The sequence below is a fragment of the Rhinichthys klamathensis genome, unplaced genomic scaffold (genome assembly GCF_029890125.1).
Source record: "Rhinichthys klamathensis goyatoka isolate OS25496 unplaced genomic scaffold, OSU_Roscu_1.1 h1tg000487l_1, whole genome shotgun sequence".
In the NCBI taxonomy this organism is placed as follows: domain Eukaryota; kingdom Metazoa; phylum Chordata; class Actinopteri; order Cypriniformes; family Leuciscidae; genus Rhinichthys; species Rhinichthys klamathensis.
In genome coordinates, this window is record NW_026606974.1 from 263,073 (window position 1) to 285,617 (window position 22,545).

The 22,545-nt window shown below is 38.2% G+C and overlaps 1 protein-coding gene across 4 annotated transcripts in view; it reads left to right on the forward strand.

Annotated features, from left to right (window-relative positions):
* Window positions 1-22,545, forward strand: part of grid2 (glutamate receptor, ionotropic, delta 2) — a 493,389-nt gene that overhangs the window by 50,782 nt on the left and 420,062 nt on the right. For all 4 annotated transcript variants that reach the window (XR_008804120.1, XR_008804121.1, XM_056237495.1 and 1 more), the window contains exon 2: window positions 21,002-21,157. Coding sequence is in view for 2 of the 4 variants with exons in the window: in XM_056237495.1 (XP_056093470.1) it covers window positions 21,002-21,157 (156 nt within the window). In the remaining 2 variants the exon portion in view is untranslated. The remainder of the gene's footprint in view (window positions 1-21,001; window positions 21,158-22,545) is intronic.

Here is a 22,545-nt window from a genome sequence, read left to right on the forward strand (position 1 = left end):
CAAAACTCCAAATTTCTTTTAAACCCTCTATATTATCCATAAAACTATACAATTATATTCTAAAAATATTCTAGCTCTGACAATGCATTTAAAAAACACAAGAGCATCAATATAATTGTTATTTTCATAACAATAAATTGCCATTTTTGCTTGACCCAATAGAAAATGCAAAATTTTACATTTCTTGTTTTTCCCAAATTTCACTCCAAAAATAAAACAAACAACTGAAAACAACTCTTCAAAGGAATCAAACAATTCTTTCAAAAAATCTAGTAAAGGAATTAATCGTTCACATCTAAGGAAACATTGAAAAATTGTTTCTCTACAATTACAAAAAGGACATTTATCAATAACTTCAGAATTCAAAATGGACACCAAAATGGTCTTACACCCATGCTCGGAAAAAAATCAGCACAATCTGGTGTTTCACAACCTTTCGTCCAATTTTTTAGCCGCAATTTTTCTTCTGTTAATGAATCTCGAAAACTTTGTAGGATCTGTCCAACTTTCCGAACCGAATGAAGACCAAGTCTGTCTTCTCGCCACAGCATCCACATTGTCCAATTCTGAGCCTGCTAATAATGCCAGATATTTTACTGTAACAACTTTAGCTTTGATGAAGGCATCATCCATGCCTGGGGCCTCATTTCTCTTAAAGTCCATTCTTGACCCATAAACAATTGGTTCTTCTAATAGCCAATATAAAGACGATTTTTGTGTGAAACGTTTTCTGCATTCTAGAATGTCCCAAGCTTTAAAACCACTTAAATAAAAAGGAAGAATTCCTCTCACATTTAAAGTAGTGCTGTCAAATGATTAAAATATTTAATCGCGATTAATCGCATTAATGTCATAGTTAACTCGCGATTAATCGCAATTAATCACACATTTTTATCTATTCTAAATGTCTCTTGATTTCTTTTTGTCCCATTCTTTTTTCTCATTGTAATGCTCTTATCAACATGAAAAAGTGGATCGGCTTGCTTTGTGCAAATGTTTTTATTGAAAACAACATTGACAATACTGTGTTCAATTTCACACTAAAACATTTTCACTTGGAGCAAATAATCTCTCACACAATGTAACACTGTCCATCAATAAAAGGGTGAAAGAAATACTGATGAGGTCCTGATATTGACGAGGGGGCGGAGAATTCAGCTGTGTGTGTGTGTGCTTCGCCATCAAGTGATATTTCAGACTGGACGTGCTGTGATGATGATAGCTCAGTTCACAACGACAAAACGCACAGATCACTTTGGTCTTGTCAATGGGACCATTTGGCAACTTTTTAAAAGTAAACTTTAAATTCAGAATCTTATTGGCATCCATTTCGGCGTCGCGCGCTCGTCACCCACTCAAAATGTAACGTTAACCTACTATTTGGCCGGCTCGCAACAAGTGTGTTTCCGGTCTAGCTAGATCCGGTGCTTTCAGACAGGACGCGGAATGCGTGGCGCTACGCCAGTTTTCAAAACTTTTTGGATGCCAAAACGTTTCTATTGGCCACGATAATCGTCACAGCGGCAAAAGTTGAACTATTTTGAATTTTGACCGCGGTGTGCGCGCCGCTGCGCTTGCGCTTTGGTCGACGAAGCAACAAAACGTCAAAACGCGCATGCCACGTCCTGTTGCAAAAGCATGTGAAAAAAACTACAAAGTTTGCTAGGCCAAAAAGACCGTTAATCTCACGATAAAAAAATAATCGCGTTAAAATGGGTTTGCGTTAACGCCGTTAATAATGCGTTTAACTGACAGCCCTAATTTAAAGCATTGCTGTCCAAAAGAAAAACAGTTTGTTTCAAATTTCCAACTTACTTTAGAATATGCCCAGTTGATACTCGCCGTGATGTTTCAAGGTTACCATATAAAAACTTTTGCACAAATTGTATTCTAAAAGCAGCTTTTCTACTGGCTAAATGTATCAAATCTTGACCTCCAAACTCGTTTGAAAGATATAAAACAGTGGTATCCAGTGCATTTTGTCCCAGAAGAAATCAACAACCATTCTTTGAACTTTCATTAATATACCAATTGGAGGTTCTAAAACTGCTAATTTATGCCATAATACAGAAGCTATCAAATTATTGACAATAAATATTCTACCTCTGTAAGACATACGTGGACGAAGCCATCTCCATTTTTTAATCTTCCTTCTACCATTTCTAAAATACCCTTCCAATTTATAAACACCTAAATACTTAACCTCCATTACTCCAACTTAGACCACCTGGTAATTGGTGCTTTTCTTCCCTCCAATCTCCTACTAATAAACCAGAACTCTTTATCCAATTGACTTTAGCAGATGATATATTACCAAAATCATGTACTATTGAGGTTATTTTATTTATATCATTTTGATTTTTAATAATAACCATAACATCATCTGCATAAGCTGATGTATACACAGGTGCAAACTCATCAGCAATTTTAAGCCCAATTAAATCATTGCGAAATCTGTTCAATAAAGGTACGATAGCTAATGTATACAACATGCCCGATAATGAGCAACCTTGTCTTATCCCCCTTTTCACCTTAAAAGAGGCACTTAAGCCACCATTGACCTTTAATACACTTTCAATTCCTCCATAAAGAATTTTAACCATATTCAGAAAACCTGAAGAAAAATTAAAACCCTCCATTGTGCTCCATAAATATTTGTGCTCCACATGATCAAAAGCCTTCTCTTGATCCATCGAAAACAATCCAAATTTAAAACCTTATAAAAGATATGTTATCAAAAATGTATCTACTGGGAATACAATAGGACTGATCATTGTGTATCACATACTCCATTGCCTTCTTTAACCTATTTGCCAAAGCTTTAGAGATAGCCTTGTAATCGGCACATAACAGAGCAACAGGTCTCCAGTTAGCTTTATCTCTCAAATTTTTTTGGTAGCAATGTCAAAACTGCTCTTCTGTAGCTCACTGGGAGCTGCTCTTTGACAAAGCTCTCATTAAAGACTGTTAACATATCTAAACCCATTATGCTCCAAAAAGTTTTATAAAACTCTATGGGGATTCCATCGATTCTTGGAGCTTTACCATTGGCCATACTCATCACTGTTGAGTACAGTTCAGGCAATAACAATGGTTACTCAAGTTTAGTATTTTATTTCAGCTGGTACTTTCAGAAGACCTTCAAAAAACTTCTGTGCAATATTAAAATCTTCTTGATATTCAGAGGCATATAGATTTGAATAAAAATCAACAGCTCTCTTACAAATTTCCGAGGGCTCTGTCAAATCATTCCCATTATCATCCCGTAAGGAATTAATTAATCTGCTTTGACCATTCTTTTGTTCAAGACCAAAAAAAACAAAAAAAAAAAACTGGTTGGTGCATCCATCTCGTTCAAATTCTGAAAGCGAGATCTCACTAATGCTCCTTTTTCTTTGATTCCCAGCAGGTCTGATAAAACATCTTTATTCTTTTTAATAGATTGAAAATGACTTTGATCTTGAGTGGAGTCACTTAAAAGTTCAATTATATCAGATTCAAGATCTTCAATTAATTTTAGAAAACTCCTAGAGGTATTAAGAGTATATTGTTTACAAAAGTGTTGAATCTGAACTTTTCCCACATCCCACCATTTGTTGAGTTGATTCAAACTGATGTAAATTTGTCTTCCATTGTTCCCAAAAGAACAAAAACCCTACCCTAAACGAGGATCATTTAACAATGAAACATTAAAATGCCAATAAGCACTCTTGGCTTTGACAGAATTAATAAAAACAACTCCACAAACCAAACCATGATCTGAAAAACTAACTGGAGTTATAGGACAGGATTTAAAGATCTGTAAATGATGTTTATAACAATATATTCTATCAATTCTAGCTATGGGAATAGAATTTTCTCGATAATGTGCCCCAGAATATTGTCTAAAAACTCCATGTTTATCAGGCCATACATCTGCTAAGTCAAAAGTTTCCATAATACTTGCAAGCTTGTTTCTTGAAACCATGTGTGGCTCAACATGATTGTGATCTAAGTTATTAATCGTACAATTAAAATCTCCAGCTAAAAAAAAGAAAATCAACAGACTCACATCTTGCCAGTGTATCAGACAATTTTTCCCCAAAAAACATCCTTTCTTTTGCATTAACAGGAGCATATACATGAATAAAAATCATTGTTTTTCTTTCATATTTTACAATGACTTTAATGAGCCTTCCTGCTATGACTTCTACTTCATATGACAGAGGTATAAAAGATCTTGAAAAAAGAATGGCAACTCCAGCACATAACTTTTATGACTCATTATAACAGTGCCATCCCATTCCCTCTGCCAATCAACTTCATTATCAATACATGAGTGAGTTTCTTGTACAAATGAAATGTCAACATTCTTTAATTTCATCAACTCATAAAAATAAACTATTTTCTTAACATCTTGTGCTCATTTCAATTTAGTGAGGAAATCTTAAACTCAGCCATAAAAAATAGAGTTATGACTATCAAGACAAACCTCACAACATAACATTTCCATAAATTATTGTGATCCTTCCAATTCATCCTGTGTTGATTGTATTCGTGCCTTTTGCACCAATTTCTTAAGACGATAAACTTCAGTTTCCGTGAGGCCATCTCCTCCTACATTTTTCATCACCTTTGCGGATTCAATGAAATTAGAATCATCAACAACCACATTTCTCTTTCCTTTTGTTACTTGTAGGAAGCTCTGAAATTGTTCTACATCACAATTCTCCTCCTTTGCACTTGTCATGATCTGAGTGGAGATTTCTCTTTCACTATCAGATTCTGATGTATACTCCATCTCACTGCAAGTATCAGTCTTATTCACTTCTTTTGCCTCTTTGTCTCCTATCTCGTATGTCTCTTAATATGACCATTTTTTGAGTTCTGTTCACCTGCAGTCTTCGATGCTTTACGCTTCACAACTGGTATTTTGAAATCTGGTTCAATAACTTCCATCAAATCTTGCCCAGAAACAAATTCTACAACATCTTTTACCATTTCCTCTCTTACTTCCTCTTTATTTTCTATTGCAGTAATATTTGTTTTTTCTGTTAATTCTGCTGTAGTAGGCCTACCCATTCCACAAACAATTTGCGTAGCATTTTCTATCACTTCTTTTTCCGTAGTTGCATTACTACATTGAATTTCTCTTGTATCTGAATCCTGCTGTCTTTTTTCAGGACAAGCTCTAACTAAATGTCCCTCTTTGCCACAACTAAAACACTTCATTGTTTCAGTCATGACAAAAATCGAACCCATCAAGTCGAACCCATCAATCGTGAATTTGAACGAGACATTCAACTCTTCACCCTTGTTTCAGCACCATAAACACTTGTTGTCTAAACGAAACTACGTGCTTCAAAAGAGGTGACTTACATCCTACCTGTATTTTTCTTGATGCCGAAACACATTGACCATATCGCGACAACTCACGTACCAAAACGTCATCCTTAACAAATGGTAGGACATTTGACAAAGTAATTTTCTTTGCTGGATTGACAAGTGGAAAAACGGGAGCGTGCGCGTTTTTCACTTCAATTCCTTGTTCAACAATCTTGTTCACCTTCTCTACTGAGTCTAAGAAACCATCGCACTATTCATTCTAGAACCTGATCTTATGCTTATATGCCCAATCACCTGTCCAACCGCAAGACTACATTCCTCTACTGAACACTCAATGCCGACCGGCACCTTAATCCCATGCCACTGGGTGAGCTGTTCAAACCCCATTCCCTCCTTCACGCTGGCCATAATGGTCAGCAACAAAACAAAAAAACAACCCTCCCTCCTAACTTCCAAAAAAACTAAATAAAACTAAAATCAAACTAACCGTGAAAGTTGGGAAAAACACAGCCGCTCTCACAGACACACTTCACTCGCTCCGCCACACTCGCGCATGCGCCAGAGAGAGAGAGAGAGAGAGAGAGAGAGAAGGCCCCATGGGCAGGTGGATGCTGTCGGTGGAGCTTTTAAGTTTGAACCCATTCCCTGCTTCATTTCTGCTCATGCCTGATATGCTCAGTGATGATGGATGATGGGCCTGGGTGCATTGTGTTAGATCTTGCATATCTTCAGCCAAGCTTGTCTGGAGCTGACCAACCTAGTTTTAAATTAATCCATCCCATCTCTCTCTCTTCCTCGTCGCCCTCGATTCTTTGACACCTGAATGAGTGGGGCAAGTCTGTCTCTTCTCATGCAGAATTTCTTACAGAATTATATCAGTGTGAAGCAGGCGATTACTTCCAGATAATTTACCTCTCAGCTGAGATGGATTTGCATTATAAATAAGGGAATATTGCCAGTCTATGATGCTGCCTTGTTCAAAAAAGCCTTAAGAACTGTTAAAGTTGCCTAACTGAGCGCAGCCACCTACTTAAAGTGTCACAGTCCTTGTTTATCATCATCTGCTTAAGTTTCAGTGAGTCTGGCTATCTGCTTAAAAATGTCACAACAAGCTAAATGTGCTTTTGTAGCGAAAGCTTGTGCTTAGCAGCTCTGTTTGAAAAATCCCTGAGAAGGTTGTCTAGGTTTACAGAGGATGTCAGTGTCTTCTAACCTGTAATTCTGGTTGATTTTCACACAGACCTGCAGTAGAAACATATATATTTGTTTTGTACACAATTGTATAATAGATTGGCCTTTTCAATGATGTGATTCTTGGCTCATGTTGGGATTCTCCTGAGGGCATCAGTACTTAGCGCCACAGTTAAAAAGCAGCATTTCTACCTCATTACCGAGACCACCTGTGTGTTTTTCACACACTGGCTGTGTCTGAACACTGACAAACGGCGCTGTCTTAAAGGTAGGAAAGAAAAGGCGCATTCAAATTCGTCATAGCCTGTCTACTAAAATGCCTTCATCTGGCTTATTTTTTAAAGGCATCGTAGGTGTATCCTTTCCTGCCTATGATATCCCACAAAATAACTGTTTTTTATTCTAATATGCAATCAAAATGCAATTTATTTCTGTGAAGACGCAGCTGAATTTCCAGTGTCATTACTCCAGTCTTCAGTGTCACATGATCCTTCAGAAATCATTCTAAAATACTGATTTGCTGCTCAAGAATTTTTTATTATTATCAATGTTGAAAACGGCTTAATATTTTTGCAGAAACCTTTTGCAGATACAATTTTTCAGAATTTGGTTGATTAATAGAAAGTTCAAAAGAACAGTATTTATTTCAAATATAAATCTTTTGCAGCGCTATAAATGTCTTACTGTCATTTATTTACTGACGCCAATTTTTTGAACGGTAGCGTTTTTCTGTATATATAATGTATATTATTATGTCTGTTGACTTGAACATGTCAATGGATTGTCCCATATGTCAACTTTAAGGGGAAAAACAAACAAACAAACGAAAACATCGGTACAGTGTTTCTTTTGATTTTTAGACTGTCATCCCCAATAGATTTATCTTTTTGAGTTTTGCATCTGCTCTTATAGGACTGAATAGAGTTGACAAAAAAGCCATGTGGGCAAGAGAGAGGGGTACAGGATCTGAAAGGACTATGAGCCGGGAGTCAAATTTGGGTCGCCTGAAGCGCAAAAATGTCAGCGTGCAGCCCATGAGGGCTTAGACCCCTGTAGTCATATTTAACGCAACCTTGAAAATGGCCAAGAAAGGCCTCCCAGAAATGGGCAGAAGGTGCAATATGACTCAATCTGGCTCATTCATCTACATTGTCGCATATGTCGAGTTCAAGTGTCCATAAAAAAGAATGGTATTGTAAAAAATTTCACATTTACCATTTTTATAGCCCGTTATACTGTGTATGAAGGCTCAATGTTATATTAAATGCACCCTTGAATATGACTGACAAACAGCACTTTTGAATTTTAAATTCCTTTATGGGAACAAAGCTATAGATATGGATGGGTTCATGAACCATGGCATCATTTAAGGTGGAAAGAAAAGTGTTAATATGTAACTGGATTCAGCCTCTTCACACTGCAGCTCTGATGAATGCTGAATATTGGGCTAGTGGGTAAACTTTAAAGGTGCCAATAGGTGATCTGGGAAATGCTAACTTTAGCCTGCTAGCATTGAAAGCATACGACCAAACCGCCTGCAAACCGCCGTCCAAAGCCACGCCTCCTCCAGAACGCGCACAGGCCAGAAGTGAGGCGACCAGAAAGAACGTTATTGGATTACACCATGTGTCATCCACTGGTGAGAAAACTTTACAGTACAGTGAGGGGAGAAACAGAAGCGCTTGCTTGCATATAAGTACAGTATGTGATTGTGAAATGACTCCAGTTCAGAAGTTGACATGAAGGAAAGAATGTACTGTATTTCAGTTTTATTCATATACGATTTCAGGACATAGCGGCAACACAGTCGAATTTCACTGAATTATCTGCATATAGGGCAAAGTCAACGGTACATAGAACTGTACTGTCAAACTTGAAATGTAGATATTGCCAACGAATGAAATAATTGAATGAACATTTTATGGTCCTACGCTTTGCACAAAAAAAACAACAACAACATTTAGATCGCTTCACAGTGATTGCTATCAGGATATGAGGAGACTTTCAATTAACATAAAAAATGTTTCTGTAGAGAATCACCTATTGCACATTTTATTAATGAGGAATCAGCATCCCAGCAAAGATTCAAGATCAATTTTCATTGTAAAATAGATATGTGAATTCACAATCTAGATCTAGATCCACAATATGCATCTGATGGAGTGGTTATGTAAATTACATTTAAATGTAGGCTACACTTTATTTTCAGCTTCTGACTGCATTTCAGTTGAGAAATAAGGATTATAGTCATTAAATATTTGGTTGGTTAAAGCTCTCTTGAATTTGTTCTAGATCATTAGGCATGCATTATGGTGCCTTAAAGCCTGTCTGACACCAGTTTCCTAAGGGAAGACATGTAAAAGCACTGGTGGTTATTGACTTACAGGCACTCTTAGGTTTCTGACCTCAGAGGAGTAAAGGCGCTTTCCTGATTCAGGTGAGGGAACTTTCCAGCCCCTTGGGACTTTATGTGAGCTCAGGTTCTCGCATCGGGAAACACAGATATAGAGGAGCCAGAGCAACAATCGTCAAACCGTACACAGAGGTGAAAATAACTCTTGGCTTGCCCCACTTTCCCCAGCTTCTTGTCTCATTTCTTCTGCGCCTTTCTGTCTGGTGGACAGCGTGACTCATTGTTGGACTGTCACTCTCTTAATGATGTCAAAGGGTCCTTCTCTAACAGGAGTCATGCCTTCACGTGCCCATCTGTCTGAAGACTCAGCAGCCCCATTTAAGCCAGGTTTGATTAAATGTCAGAAGCAAAGATGTGTGCAAAAGGAAAAGGTGAAGGACAGCAATGCAGGATGGAAATTGCTTTTGAGGGGCAGGGGAAGCTGGCAGCTCAATGCATTAATGATGAAGGGAAATTAATTTACATTGTAATAATGAAAGTGTGTCGGAGCCAGAGGGAGGGCAGCATGCAGTATCTTTTGCAGAAGAAATAGCATCTTTGGGAATATTTTTCAAATTACTCTCAAAAAGGATAATGCGCAGCAGGTGTCTCATTGCACACATAGGTCGTGTCAAGCCGTCAATAGGGAAAGCTTTCACTGGTGTGTTTTTTTTCGGCCAAAGCATTTAATATGGCCGCCACGCACTCGCCTAAATGAGAATGGGACCTGGTGTAACGGTTTTAACCTCATGTGGCTCAATCACAGCTCCTTGTCTTTTAACAGCTGGATTGTAAGCACAAATTAACAGTGACTAGTTTTGTTTATACTTATGTTATACTCCGTTAACCCACAGTGACTTCTTTTGTATGAAAACTGTTTTACTCCTTGATTTACACGTTGGTTTCATATGACACAAGATGATTTTCATGTTGATTGTAAGGCTCTATATGACGTTTGTAGACCTTCAGTTAAGGCGAGACACGGCAGGCAAAAACATCGTTTTTTTTTCACTGATCAATTTTGAGATTTCGGGATATTTGTCTTCAAAAACATGTCTTCTTTCAGACTTGTGGTGAAAAAAAGTCTGAAATACACATTTAGGTCTTTATTTTACTACACTTTGTCTGTTTGCGTCTGTAGATTTCTCATAAATTCATCAAAAGTTGGCGTTGTAAATCATCCGTTGCTCCGCTATCGCGATCTGCACCCTGTCATCACACACACCGTTAGAAAGCTCTCTCTCTCCTGTACAATGTTGTCGGATCCAAATATGGTCATTTCCTTTTTATCAGCAACCAATCGTGAAAGTAAAAGGGCGCAAATGCGCAATCTCATTGGCTGATGCTAAATCTTTAAAGCCCGTTTTCTCAAAATGACCTTTCTCTCATACTCAAAGTCCGAAATCTCCACTTCGGTAGCACCTATAGGCCTATACACCAAACTTTCCACTCTTGTACCTAGTTATATTATGAAGACATTTACAGAGGGATTTGTAAATATATTATTCCTAGCCCGATTTATATAACATTTTATTCCAAAAAACATGGCAAAAATCATTTTTTTTAAGGCTATTGACAGTATATTCTGATTTACAGGATAACAAAAGTAGATATCCATAAATCCCTCTGTAATTTTTTTCCCATCTAATATGTGAACACAATGAAAAAATAATTTTGAACCTGGCTTTATCCAATACTCAGATTTCATTTTTTGAAATATATGCAAATTTGTGCATATTTAATTAGACAATGCCTAATTTGCATATTTAAACATTAAATTACAGAAAACTTGTAATACATTTTTTTCTCATCTTAATGTAGGTAATCAACTGGGAAAGTTTCATGGTGATATCTGCTAGTTAAAAAAATTACCCTATTCACCTGTAGTGTCTCGCCTTAAAAGAGGCAATTGACATTTTGATATAGTTTCTTTAATACACGTGTGAAAGCTGGTCCAACTGAAAATACAGTTTTTAGTCCGATTAAGCTAAACAGTATAGATTTATACCATTGTTGTCAAGACTTAACCAACTTACTAAGCTGGTAGACCAGTTTACACCACCAAATGTTCTTAGGCTGGTTTAAGATGTTTATTTTCAGATGTATTTTTTTGTGATTGATCATTAAGAGTACTTAAATTCATTAAAACCAGATTAGACCAGTCTAAGGTCTACCAGTTTGGCTAATATGGTTAGCTTTGATGGTTTTAGGTGGGGTTTCAACACTTTTGAGACAATTTGTCAATTTGTTGCAATTTGTTCTAGGTTGACCCCCATTCTTGTTTTGAGGATTTTTAGATATTTTGGCTGGAAAATTAGACAATAAAAACTCAATAAGAATATGATTTTTTTTTTTTTGCAGTGCATGCATTAGAGTAAACAAAGTAATTGTCTCTTTTAATTGTATAGTGGGTCTACATCTGGCATTTTGACCATTACAATTAGTCAATATGGCTCATCTTCCACCCTGACTGTCTCAAAAGTGTTGAAACCTTTTTCTTCCTTACTCAGGACACATTGAGGATACAAAATCAGTTGAGTTTGCTTCTGTTCCAATTTGTTCAACCTTTTTCATAAAATGACTGGACTATATGCATGATTTGAGTTTAAGAAGCACAGTACAGTATATGATATCATTACCAGTCAGATTTTATTCCTGATTTAAAGTATATTATTAAAGCGTATATTATTATTATATTATTATAAGTATATTATGAAAGTCTTTCCTCCTTCAAGTTAAAAGGTGCTCATGTGCCGGGGGGTGTTGCAAATATGGCCGCAGAATGGACTGATTTTCCCCAAAGGAACTTTAACGCGCAGGCATGGCAGTAACCAATGAGCTTTTCACACTAAAGAACTGGAGAGACATTGTCAAGCTCCGATCTGATTTTCAGCAAAGGCGAAGACACAAATCACAAATGCAATTGTTATGGCCAATGTTTAATCAAATATTTTTCTGAGATCCTACACGTACATGACAAATAAATTAAGAATGTGGCCCCCATAAAAGTCTGTTCTTACAGAATGAAAATAATTTTCTCACTTGTACTTTATGCCTTAACATAGTCTATATGGTTAAGCCAGTTAAGCAGCGCGGTCGAGACATCCCATGCTGCACACCAGCACACCGACATCCCATGCTGGGCATCAGTGTCCAAACCACAGGGTATTCATGGAGGTCTTTCCAGCTGGGGTGTCATCATTGTTTTAATACGGTCATGATAGGCTTTGTTAAAAATAACTGCAAATAACCACAGCGGGTTAGCAGTCGTTCATGACAGTTTAATTAAATTTCTCCCACGGCCCAATAAATGCAGGCACAGGCTTGAGGGTAGACCACCATACATCCTCAAACAAAAGCCAGAATAGCACTGTTTGTTTGCATGCTGGCAGACGACAAGAGGTCCGCACGACTGCAAAGCAAAAAATTGAGAGTTATTAATGGCTGACAGTGCGTGGCGGGCCACTGCCAGTATGATAAACAGTGCTCGGTGTTGCTGTTTTTATATCACATATTATATCAAGCCATTACTGCACTCAGTGGTCTGCAAAGCTCATTAATCCACCTTGTCTTAGAGGTGTCACCGCAAACAGGCCGTCCTTTTTAGAGATGCGCCCCTGTGACCGTAAATCTGCACCTAAGATGCAGAAATCCTCATGCCATCTCTAACTAATACATCATCATCATCAGGCCGTGCCTACGACTGAGTTGCCTTCATCATCACCAATGGCCAGAAGGGGGATCGGGATTGCAACTACTTTATCCTTGTGTACTTTATCCTAACCATATACAGTATAAGAAGTGGACAGAGCCATCTCATTGGAACTCAGTTGAGACAGTTGAAGCCCATTTTTAGCGATTTTTGAGCACTTCCGTTCCTGACGCGCAGACTCAAACCGACTCAAACTAAGCTTGATGACGTGAGCAACCTGTCTAACAGACGTTAATCTTCTAGTAGATGTGCGTGCAAATTGCCAACGTTAATCTTGCAGAGACGGGGAACTTGAGCAAAGAGTTCTTTGGCGTGAGTGAGCAGGAGTAAGTATTCCGTTGCTTTTATGGACTCATTATCTATGGGCTTCTCCCTTGACGGGACGTCCCCCCGATTGCCTGCGAGCTTCTCCTCCTGTCTGTACGGTAATTTCTGTACAGCGCGACAGAGAGTCGAGTGGTTATGACGCAATCGTTAGCCTATTTTTACAAAATCTGTTTCTACGGGGCCATAATGTAACATCGAAGGTAATGGAGCCCTTTATACATTGTCGTGTTTCTTTAGAAATAAATAATGGACAAATGGAGTCTTTAAACGCCTCAGATGTAAAGTTATTCGCTGTCAAAGTGACGCCAAAATGAATGGGAGTCAATGGAAATGCTAACGCAAGTGAAGTTTTGCTACAAGATGGCGGCACCCGGCCGGCTTCAACTTCCGGTCGATGGATTACCCCCTTGATCCTAACTGACGTACTGAACAGTATTGATCTGATTGACCCAAGAGGTCAAGCTTTAGCTGGTTAGCATGGTCCATTTCAGCCCCTCTGATCTTTCTGTTGATGCCCAATCAAACGTATCTGTATTTTGTCAGAGTAGATGTTTTATTATTCTGAAATGGACGTATGTTTTCCCAGTTGGTTGCTTTTGACATCACAGCCCAGGATAGTTGCTAGTGAAGGGTTTGGGATTCAGTGCCCATGAGGAAAGTTCAAATTGCATTCTTCCAGGGGGTCCTAAGCAATTCGAGCAGTGCCTTTGAGGAGAATGCTAACGGATGGCTCTCTCCAGGTATTATAGACCTCCCACACACCAAAGAGAGTTTCCAAATAGCAATTTGCTTGCAAATGCAACATGTGCCTTAGCTCTATTACACTGCCACCCTACTTACTAGGGTTTGAAAGGGTGAACCACAGAGACGTTCACCCAGCTGCTGTCCTCTCAAACTGTCCAACAGTGACAGGCTTGTCAGTGTGCACCAATATAGAGCCTCTAGCTGCTCTGACTGAAGTGTAGGAGGGAAGAAGTCGTCTTTCGTTTTCTTCAGGTCATGGCAGTTCGCTGAGGGAGAACACATTGTAATACCCGCTTAAGGCCAATTATCCAAGCTCTTCCTCCAATGAATTTGACATTGTTTGAGAAGATCAGTGTGTTATTGTCATCAGTGTGACACAGAATTATTGTGGCATTGTTCCATGTTCATAATCTTTTTTTATAACCTCAATTGATTCTCACATTTTTTGTGTGTTTTGATTGTCCTGTGCCCTTAGTTGAAAATTATTAATTAATGTAACAAATTATTATGACTTGATCAGTGGCATGTCCAGAGTACTTTGACTAATGGATACAGACTCATTCAGAGATTCCAAAAATCATATGACTTAATAATGTGCATTTCTTACAGATAATTTAAACAGATAGTATCCACCTCATGTTTAACGTAAGAACGAACATGCACATTTTTACTTTAAATGTGAAAGGCTCCCAGTGTCAGCAGCTCCCAGTTATTTTAACTGTACAAAAACAGTCTGTTATGCTGCTTGATGTTACACAGTGATATTTGTTGCCAAATTATTTTAATTTATTATTGTAATCATAAACACATTGGTTTGTAGCGCAAATAATTTTACCATTTAGTTATTGTAAGAAATCTTGCACATTCATAAGAAATAGCTTACTTCCGCATTGAAAACAAGGTGAATAACTTATGTTGCAACGTTCCCCTGACAGATAGCAACATTGTTAATGTTAGAAATTACAATAAGCTGATTTTATTTTATTTATCATAAAATAAATAGCTATTTGTAGGCAAATCCATTTTTAGCATTGAGGTTAGCTGGTAGCCTGGCAAGCCAGACCTACATCAAGATGTTAGGTCTGGGAACTCACAATTGGCATACCTCAATCCGAGGGGCGGGATAAACGGTTGTCTTTCAATATCCCTCGGCACGCAATAGGATAGCACTACAACCAACCAGAGCAACGAACGGCTGTGGCTGAGTGAGTCCCATGCGTTTTTCCACCAGTGAACCAGCTAGTTGGTATATTAAACTTTTGCCATATCCGGTCGTCAAAACTCTGAACACATCTTCCTTTTTTAGGAATGACTTAAGTGACGTTCTCTTAACTCCAAATCATCCAGAGTCGCGGGCAAAGCCGATTCGAAAGAGCGCTGTTCGCCAGCAGCATCTTCTTTGTTTTCAAGCAGAGGGAAATCACTTATGGAAATCACGCGGAACCGTCATAACTCTGCCGTCATTATGTTAAGCCCGCCCACCAACTCTACACGATCTGATTGGCCGGACCAGTTTTTGGTTTTTCCAGCTCAAAAGTCTATGCAGAGTTGCTAGACCACACTTTGCTGCAAAATAATTTTTGCTGCCGCTAGGGTGCGTCTAGATTTCTAGGCTAGTTAGCTGGTATTAATTAGCTGCAATAATAATGTTATCAAACCAAAGCTGGTTCCCAGTAGCTGAGTTCCCTCAATGGCAATAACTTGCACCAGGGACAGCAAACTGCTATTTGTTGGGTAATCGAATTGTGTTCTTATATTTTTGTTTTGGATAGCCAAAGCTGAGTAAAGATCAATTGATTAGCTGCCATTTCTTTATGCTGCTTCCAATCCAAGAGGGTTTATCAGATTTGATCAAAGGTCTCATCTCTTGGGAGATAGCTAATCATAGTTAGACCACCCATCTGGACACATCTATGTTATTGTGACAAGTTGTTGTTAAAGTGACACAACTCTATGACTGAATCCAGTTGCCCTTGGTATGTCCAGTTGAGCCAGACTCAGTGCTATTTCTTTGCTCTTTGATTTATTGGATAAATTTGTCTTTTGCCTCGCAACTCAATTGCCCAAGAGCTGCAGCCTCTCTGCCTGTTTAGAGCCGCAATCCAGCAGCTTGTAAATCAGGATTCACAACTACCCTCTAATACTCGTCCACACTTACACTCTCTCGCTCATCCGAAGAAGAGAAGCCCCCATGGGATGGTGAGTGGGACTGATTAAGACAGGCAAGAATTTGATTCCTGTTGCTTTATTCCTCTTGAGAGTGGCTGCAGGATATTAATCTGGCCAGTGTTGCTTATGAGGACTTGCCACTAGGGCTGGGTACCGAGTTCGGTACTTTTTAGGTACCGACCGAATTCCCTCGATACTACCGAGTATCGAAACATGTCTTGTTTTTCGGTACCACATTTCGGTACCTAAGTGGTTAATCTCGTCAATGTCAGTGAAACAATAAGCATGCAGCATGATTGGCTGTGGCGGAAAAACACTAGTTTACGCGGCTGCCCAGAGACGCGGCTCGTCGCACGTGAGGCTGCAGTGTGTGTGTGTGTGTAAGCGTGCGTCCCAACCCAGATAGATAGAAAATATGTGGAAATGATCCAAAGTGTACCTATGTCATGTGCCAGACTCGATGCCAGATGCACGCGATGCAATATTTTCGACAAGATCATTGCTGCCAAGATCGACCGGCAACACGGTAAATCTAGGCACTGAAGCGCACAAAATACACTTGAGAGTAATGGTGTTCACATCGAACGCGAATAGAGCGTCAAATACGCGTCTATCGCGTCTAGTTCGACGCTTGAATCTTCAGCTCGAGTTCAAATTTTTCAACTTGCGCGGAAGACGTTCGCGGCAAATGATGCGTCATGATGCGTCTATTCGCGTCTTTGCATTGACTATGTATGTAATCTACTCGCACAAATAATTAAATTCGCGTTCGGTGTGAACACACCATTAGTAAACACTTGTTCATTAATAAATAATTAAAATATCTCCTTGCTATTGTTTCCACATCCATAATCATTAGGCTACTTTTGCCAGGGCTTTGCTGCAAGCTTCACGTGCAGGTATATATCCCGCCCCCCAGTAGCCTATATTTAATTTAATTCACATTTATTTGTATAGCATTTTTCACAATACATATCGTTTCAAAGCAGCTTTACAGAAAATGCATGTCTAAATTACAATTTAGATTGATCTGTTATCAGAGGTGACAGTGTAATGCATTTCAATTAATTTTCATTCAGTTTCATCGTTAATTAATGCATTAAGTTAAAGCAGAAACAATGAGCTCATTGAAGTAAAGAATACATGTTGTTAAATGATTAGGAAACATAGAAAACTTTAGCATTGGTGCTTTTTTACATACTCAAAATATGAGTGTAAAAAAGTCAACAAACTGAAAAAAAAAATTAGGTAATGTTATATTGTTAAACCTGGTTACATAAAATTGGTATCGAAAAAAGTATCGTTCAGGAACCGATATCGAAGTCAAGGTATCGGTATCGGTATCGGTACCGAACATTTTGTTACGATACCCAGCCCTACTTGCCACAGGCTCTTGAGTACTTTATTGTGTAATTATGTTTTGCTCTCAATCACACTACCTAAGTGCTTGAGGAAGTCTTTACCGCAGTTTGAACAAGAATCTACGTCCTTTTAACATTTAGATTTTTTTTCTGAGCCGTCTCTCTTTTTTGTTTTGTTTTTTAAACATAATGAAACACAGTAGCAAGGTGCTTGTTATTGACATGCAAGTTCTCAGCAAAAGTAATTTCTTAATGAGTATTTTTTTTCTTGTTTTCCATTTAAATATGTAAACACAGGGCCGGATTAACCATTAGGACAACTGGTCACTTGCCCAGGGGCACAGGACATCTAAGGGGCCCTGGGCACCGTCAAATATTATAGCGTCCCTACTAAATTCTACGCCCCTGGTTGGATCACGTTATAAACGCCGTCCTCGCTTTCCCAATTATATGCAGATTTTTGCAAGACCGTTCGATCAAAATAATATGTTAAATCACGTCAAAAACTGTGTCTGTCTTCCTGCGCAGCGAGCGAGTGCGAGCTGTCACGCCGACTCGCGTGACTTACGCTCTAAAATTTGAAATCGGTGGGAAGATGGAGAAGCAGTTAAGCGTGAGCGCTAAAAGAAAATTAAAAAGAGAAAATAAATAAGTCGACAATTTGAAACATATCCCAAAAATAGCCAATTTTTTTTACTTCAAATCAGTGCTCTCTGAGAAAAGGCGATAATAATGCTGAAATCCCTCCTTCACCTGTGGCCGTGACAAGCCAAAACGAAAACATTTAAAGCGAAAGTAAGCGGCCTTGGGCTCGGGTATCTCTCTCAATCAAAATGTTTCAACATTCGCCATGTATTTGGATGGTAAACTATTCTTTATAATAGGCTTTAGTTTGTACTTCTCACGTTCCAATATCGACTGAAAAAATCATCCTCTTCACATGCGCAAAAATGTGCTTGGAATACAGTGCTTACGCTGAATGATATAAATTGTAAGTGACTATTTAAACAGAGCAGTGCAATTTTTATATATTAGGTTGACTATTTTATGATTATATTTTGTTATGGCTAAAAGGAACAAGCTGCAATATCAAGATTGCAATGTTGGTGGCGGTGTGTGTGTCTGTGTGTGTGTGAGGCGCGGGCGCAATCGAACAGTGGAAAGACTAATTGTTATTCACATATAATCTGGAATGCAGTGTGTTGTTAGGCTCACCTTTCACCCAAAGATGATAATTAATTGATAATAATTAAAAAGTTTGTATGGGTTCAGTCTTGAAATGAGGCCAGTTGTAAGGCCCATTTGTTAAAATAAAATAAGAATATATAATATATGCACAGGGCACAGGAAATTGTTAATCCGGCCCTGTGTAAACATCCTTACAACAGGGGTAAAATTACTTGTGAACAAGTGCATATTGAAGGTTTGTTTTCAGAGAATATGTTTTAAATTGCTAAATGTTTTTCCCCTCTATAAAACTCACTACATCTTGTTACTTTAAATAAAAATAAATAAAAAGTATTTGTGTAATATATTTAGCATTTTTTCTTGTCAATTAAATGTATCTTTTAGGAATGTTTTAGTATTATAACTAGAAAACAAGACTAAAACAAATCGTTTTTTTTTTGTTTGTTTTTTCATTCCCGGTCCAACCTAATAGAATTTAGAATTCTAGATGGTTTTAGTTACGGTGGCAAAACAAATCAAGTCAGATGCGTATGGATTTGAGAATAATGCCCCTTTACAGCATTCCCTATTGCGATGGATGAGATATGCGGCTTTAAAGAAGCTTCCACCTTGAGTTTTGTTTCTATGGCAACTCTATTCTGTCCTCAGATAAAATACCCATTATGATGTTTTTTCAGAGGACAAAGTGAGTATCTTTTTTTTTTTTTTTGAGATTTGTCTTGTTAAAGGGTTGACAGTTTTCACAGGGCCCTGCAGGTAGTGTCTTGACTTGGTCTGTTCACAACTGACCACGGACTCTAATGTGATATGGGCACATTGACTTCCTCCTGTGTGCCACTCATTGAAAGAGCACCAATTTGTCCCCACTACTGTGAAAATACTCTGCTTCAGCCTACTTCCTACGTATCGCTGAGGGTTGACAATTTTTTGACGTAGCTCTCATGTATACAGTTCGACAAGATTCAATTTCCTAGTACATACAGTAGATATACAAGATTCAATTTTAGGCCCTGAAATACTGTTTTCCATTGCAGCTGGAACTGTAGAGACCAACAAGTGTAGATGATAGATGGAGATCGTTGCGTGTTTATTTATATACATTTTTGAAGACTTTGTCTTAAGCTCAAATAATTGGCAGTCTACAAATACCTTTTTACTTAAAAGCTGGCATATATTCTTTACCTCGTCTAGGATTCATTTATTAAATTAATAAAGTAAGGTGCTAAATTAAGCCAGACAGAGTAATAATAATAAAGCATTGATTTTTTTTTGGCACAGTGCTGCTGTCTGGAACTCATTTTACGTTGTATATAGTTATGATGTTTGTGCTGTGCTAGGCTGTTTTCTAACTTTTTTGTACAGTATGCACAAAGTAATTTATTATTTGTTTAAAGCTGCAGTCCGTAGCTTTTTTAAGGGTTAAAAATTATCCAAAATACATATTTGAGAAAATACATAACCAGCCAGTGTTCAAAACTATCTGCTTGCCTTAGCTCGATTCAAAGCGGTAAGCTTGTAATAATGTTTTTAATTCCAGTGGTACTGGTGGATTTCCGCGGGAGATTCGAGCATGTCTTTGCGTCATTACGTCACATCTGTACACATAAAGGAGGAGTCTCGGCTAGTAGGCTATACTGCGTGTGAGGATGTTGGAGGTGGAGATTTATAGCCTTTTCTCACAGCGCTTGATATAATTAAACTTATCAATTTGATGGCGGATCCAGAAAGGTTCAAACGACAATCAACAGTGACAACTGGAGACTCACCCGCTGTAAACTGCAAAAGACTTCGTTCGGACTTCGGAGTGGCTACAGAAAAAAAGAGACTGCAACCGGACCCATGCGAAAACAAGGATACACATCGGAAGGACATCGCATGTAGTCACGCAATGCTTGCTTACGTTGTTAACATTAACAATTTGAGAACAAAGTATAATTTGCACGGTTTTGCATGATATGATAACGTATAAGCGATTGTTAGATTTAATCAGCGCGATTTACTGCAATGTCAGAACCAGAACAAAAGTGGATGTTTCTTACTTGTTCAGATGACATTTTCCGGTGAAAATTCTTATGTTGGTCATACTTCCAAAAAGAATAATCTGTGATTCTGAATGCCAGTATCCACACCGGCGCGGTGACTGACAGCTGCACACTCTCCTCAAACATTGTATTCATCCGCGCTGTGCCGTGTCGAGGGTGTTGAAGTAACTCACGTAAAGTTGATAATTCCGCGAATGACTGCAATTGCAGATTTCGAACAGAGATGGCGACAAAGAGGAAAAACGCCAGACTGCAGCTTTAATTTAACATAAAAATAAAATAAAATAATCATATACCACATAGTTTGTGTTACATTATCACCCTTGCTGTGTTTGCTAATTAACTGGATACATTTACTGTTACAGATTACTTCAAATATTACTATAACACTCACATGAGAGTTTGTATTGATCAGGAATGAGATAAAAAATATTATGGAGCAATCTGGATTCTGTTAATTTCAAGTGTCTTTTTCTGTGTCCAGTATGACTTTCATACTGGACAGATTTGTCAATTATATGATAAATCTTAATATATGATCTTGTTTTAGGGGCCATTTTTGATGAGTCTGCCAAAAAGGACGATGAGGTGTTCCGCATGGCGGTGGCAGATCTCAACCTCAACAATGAGATCCTGGAGACAGAGAAGATCACTGTGTCTGTGGAGTTTGTAGATGCAAACAACCCTTTCCAGGCAGTGCAAGAAGGTACGTCATCTGATTATTTAAATCTGTTTTGAGAACATACTCGCACACCTTTCTGGACTCATCCCCTTTAACGTAAGCCTCTATGGAATTGCAATGAAAAGCAATTCCAAAAAATTCTGATAATCCAATATATGCATCCTTAATTCAATCTAAATGATAATTAGAATAGAACAAGACAAAGATAGTGGGTGGATAGATGGACAGATATATGGATAAATTGGTAGGTAGGTAGGTAGATAGATAGATAGATAGATAGATAGATAGATAGATAGATAGATAGGTAGATAGGTAGATAGATAGGTAGATAGGTAGATGAATAGATGGGTAGGTAGATGACAGATGAGTAGGTACATGGATGGATGGATGGATGGATAGTCAGACAGACACAGATCTCTGAGTGGGTGTTTAGAAATGTACTGTAGGTTAGATTGGTGTGTTGTTTGTAGATGGATAGATCAGTGGGTGGGTAGGCAGATAAGTCATATAGATCAGTGGGTGGGTATCTAGATATGTTAGATTGTTAGGTGGGTGTCAAATAGGTTAGATAAATTGGTAGATGAGTAGATAGATTAGATAAATCAGTGGGTGAGTATGTACTTTAGATATGTACTGTAGGTTAGATAGGTCGGTGGGTAGATAGTATTGTGGGTGGGTATCTAGGTTAGATAAATCGGTGGATGGGTAGAAAGGTTAGATAAATCAGTGGGTGAGTAGAAACTAGATATAAACATAGGTTAGATAAATCAGTGGGTGAGTAGAAACTAGATATAAACTGTAGGTTAGATAAATCGGTGGATGGGTATATACAGGTTAGATAGATTAGTGGGTGGGTAGGTAAGTATGTAGATCTTTAGGTAAGATAGAACGGTGGTCCGGTGGGTAGATAGATAGTTTAGATTGATCACTGGGTTGGTAAATAGATACTGTAGGTTAGATAAATCTGCAGATAGATGTATTACAGTGTATCATATACAGAAATACATCATTCACATGAACTGGAGGGTACTAAATGTTGTAAACAGAGCAAATTTAAAGCAGTTTGTTGAAACAAACAGTTGTAGGCAGAGGAGTCAAAACAAGTCAATGTTTCATGCACACAGCGGAAGAATCATAGTCTTATGGCAGTAGGCAGGAATGACCTTCAGTGGCACCCTCTCTTACACCGTGGATGGATCACTCTGTTGCTGAATGCACTCTTCATTTTGGCAAACATGCCTGGGAGAGGGTGGGAGACATTGTTCATGACGTTCATTAAGTCGGACACCATTCTGCTCTGAGCCACTACCTCCAGAGAGTCAAATAATGTTTGCATAAGACAGAAAACATGAATACCCTGCATTTGTTTACTTGCTGTAAAAGAAAATATACATATTATGATGTAAATAGCT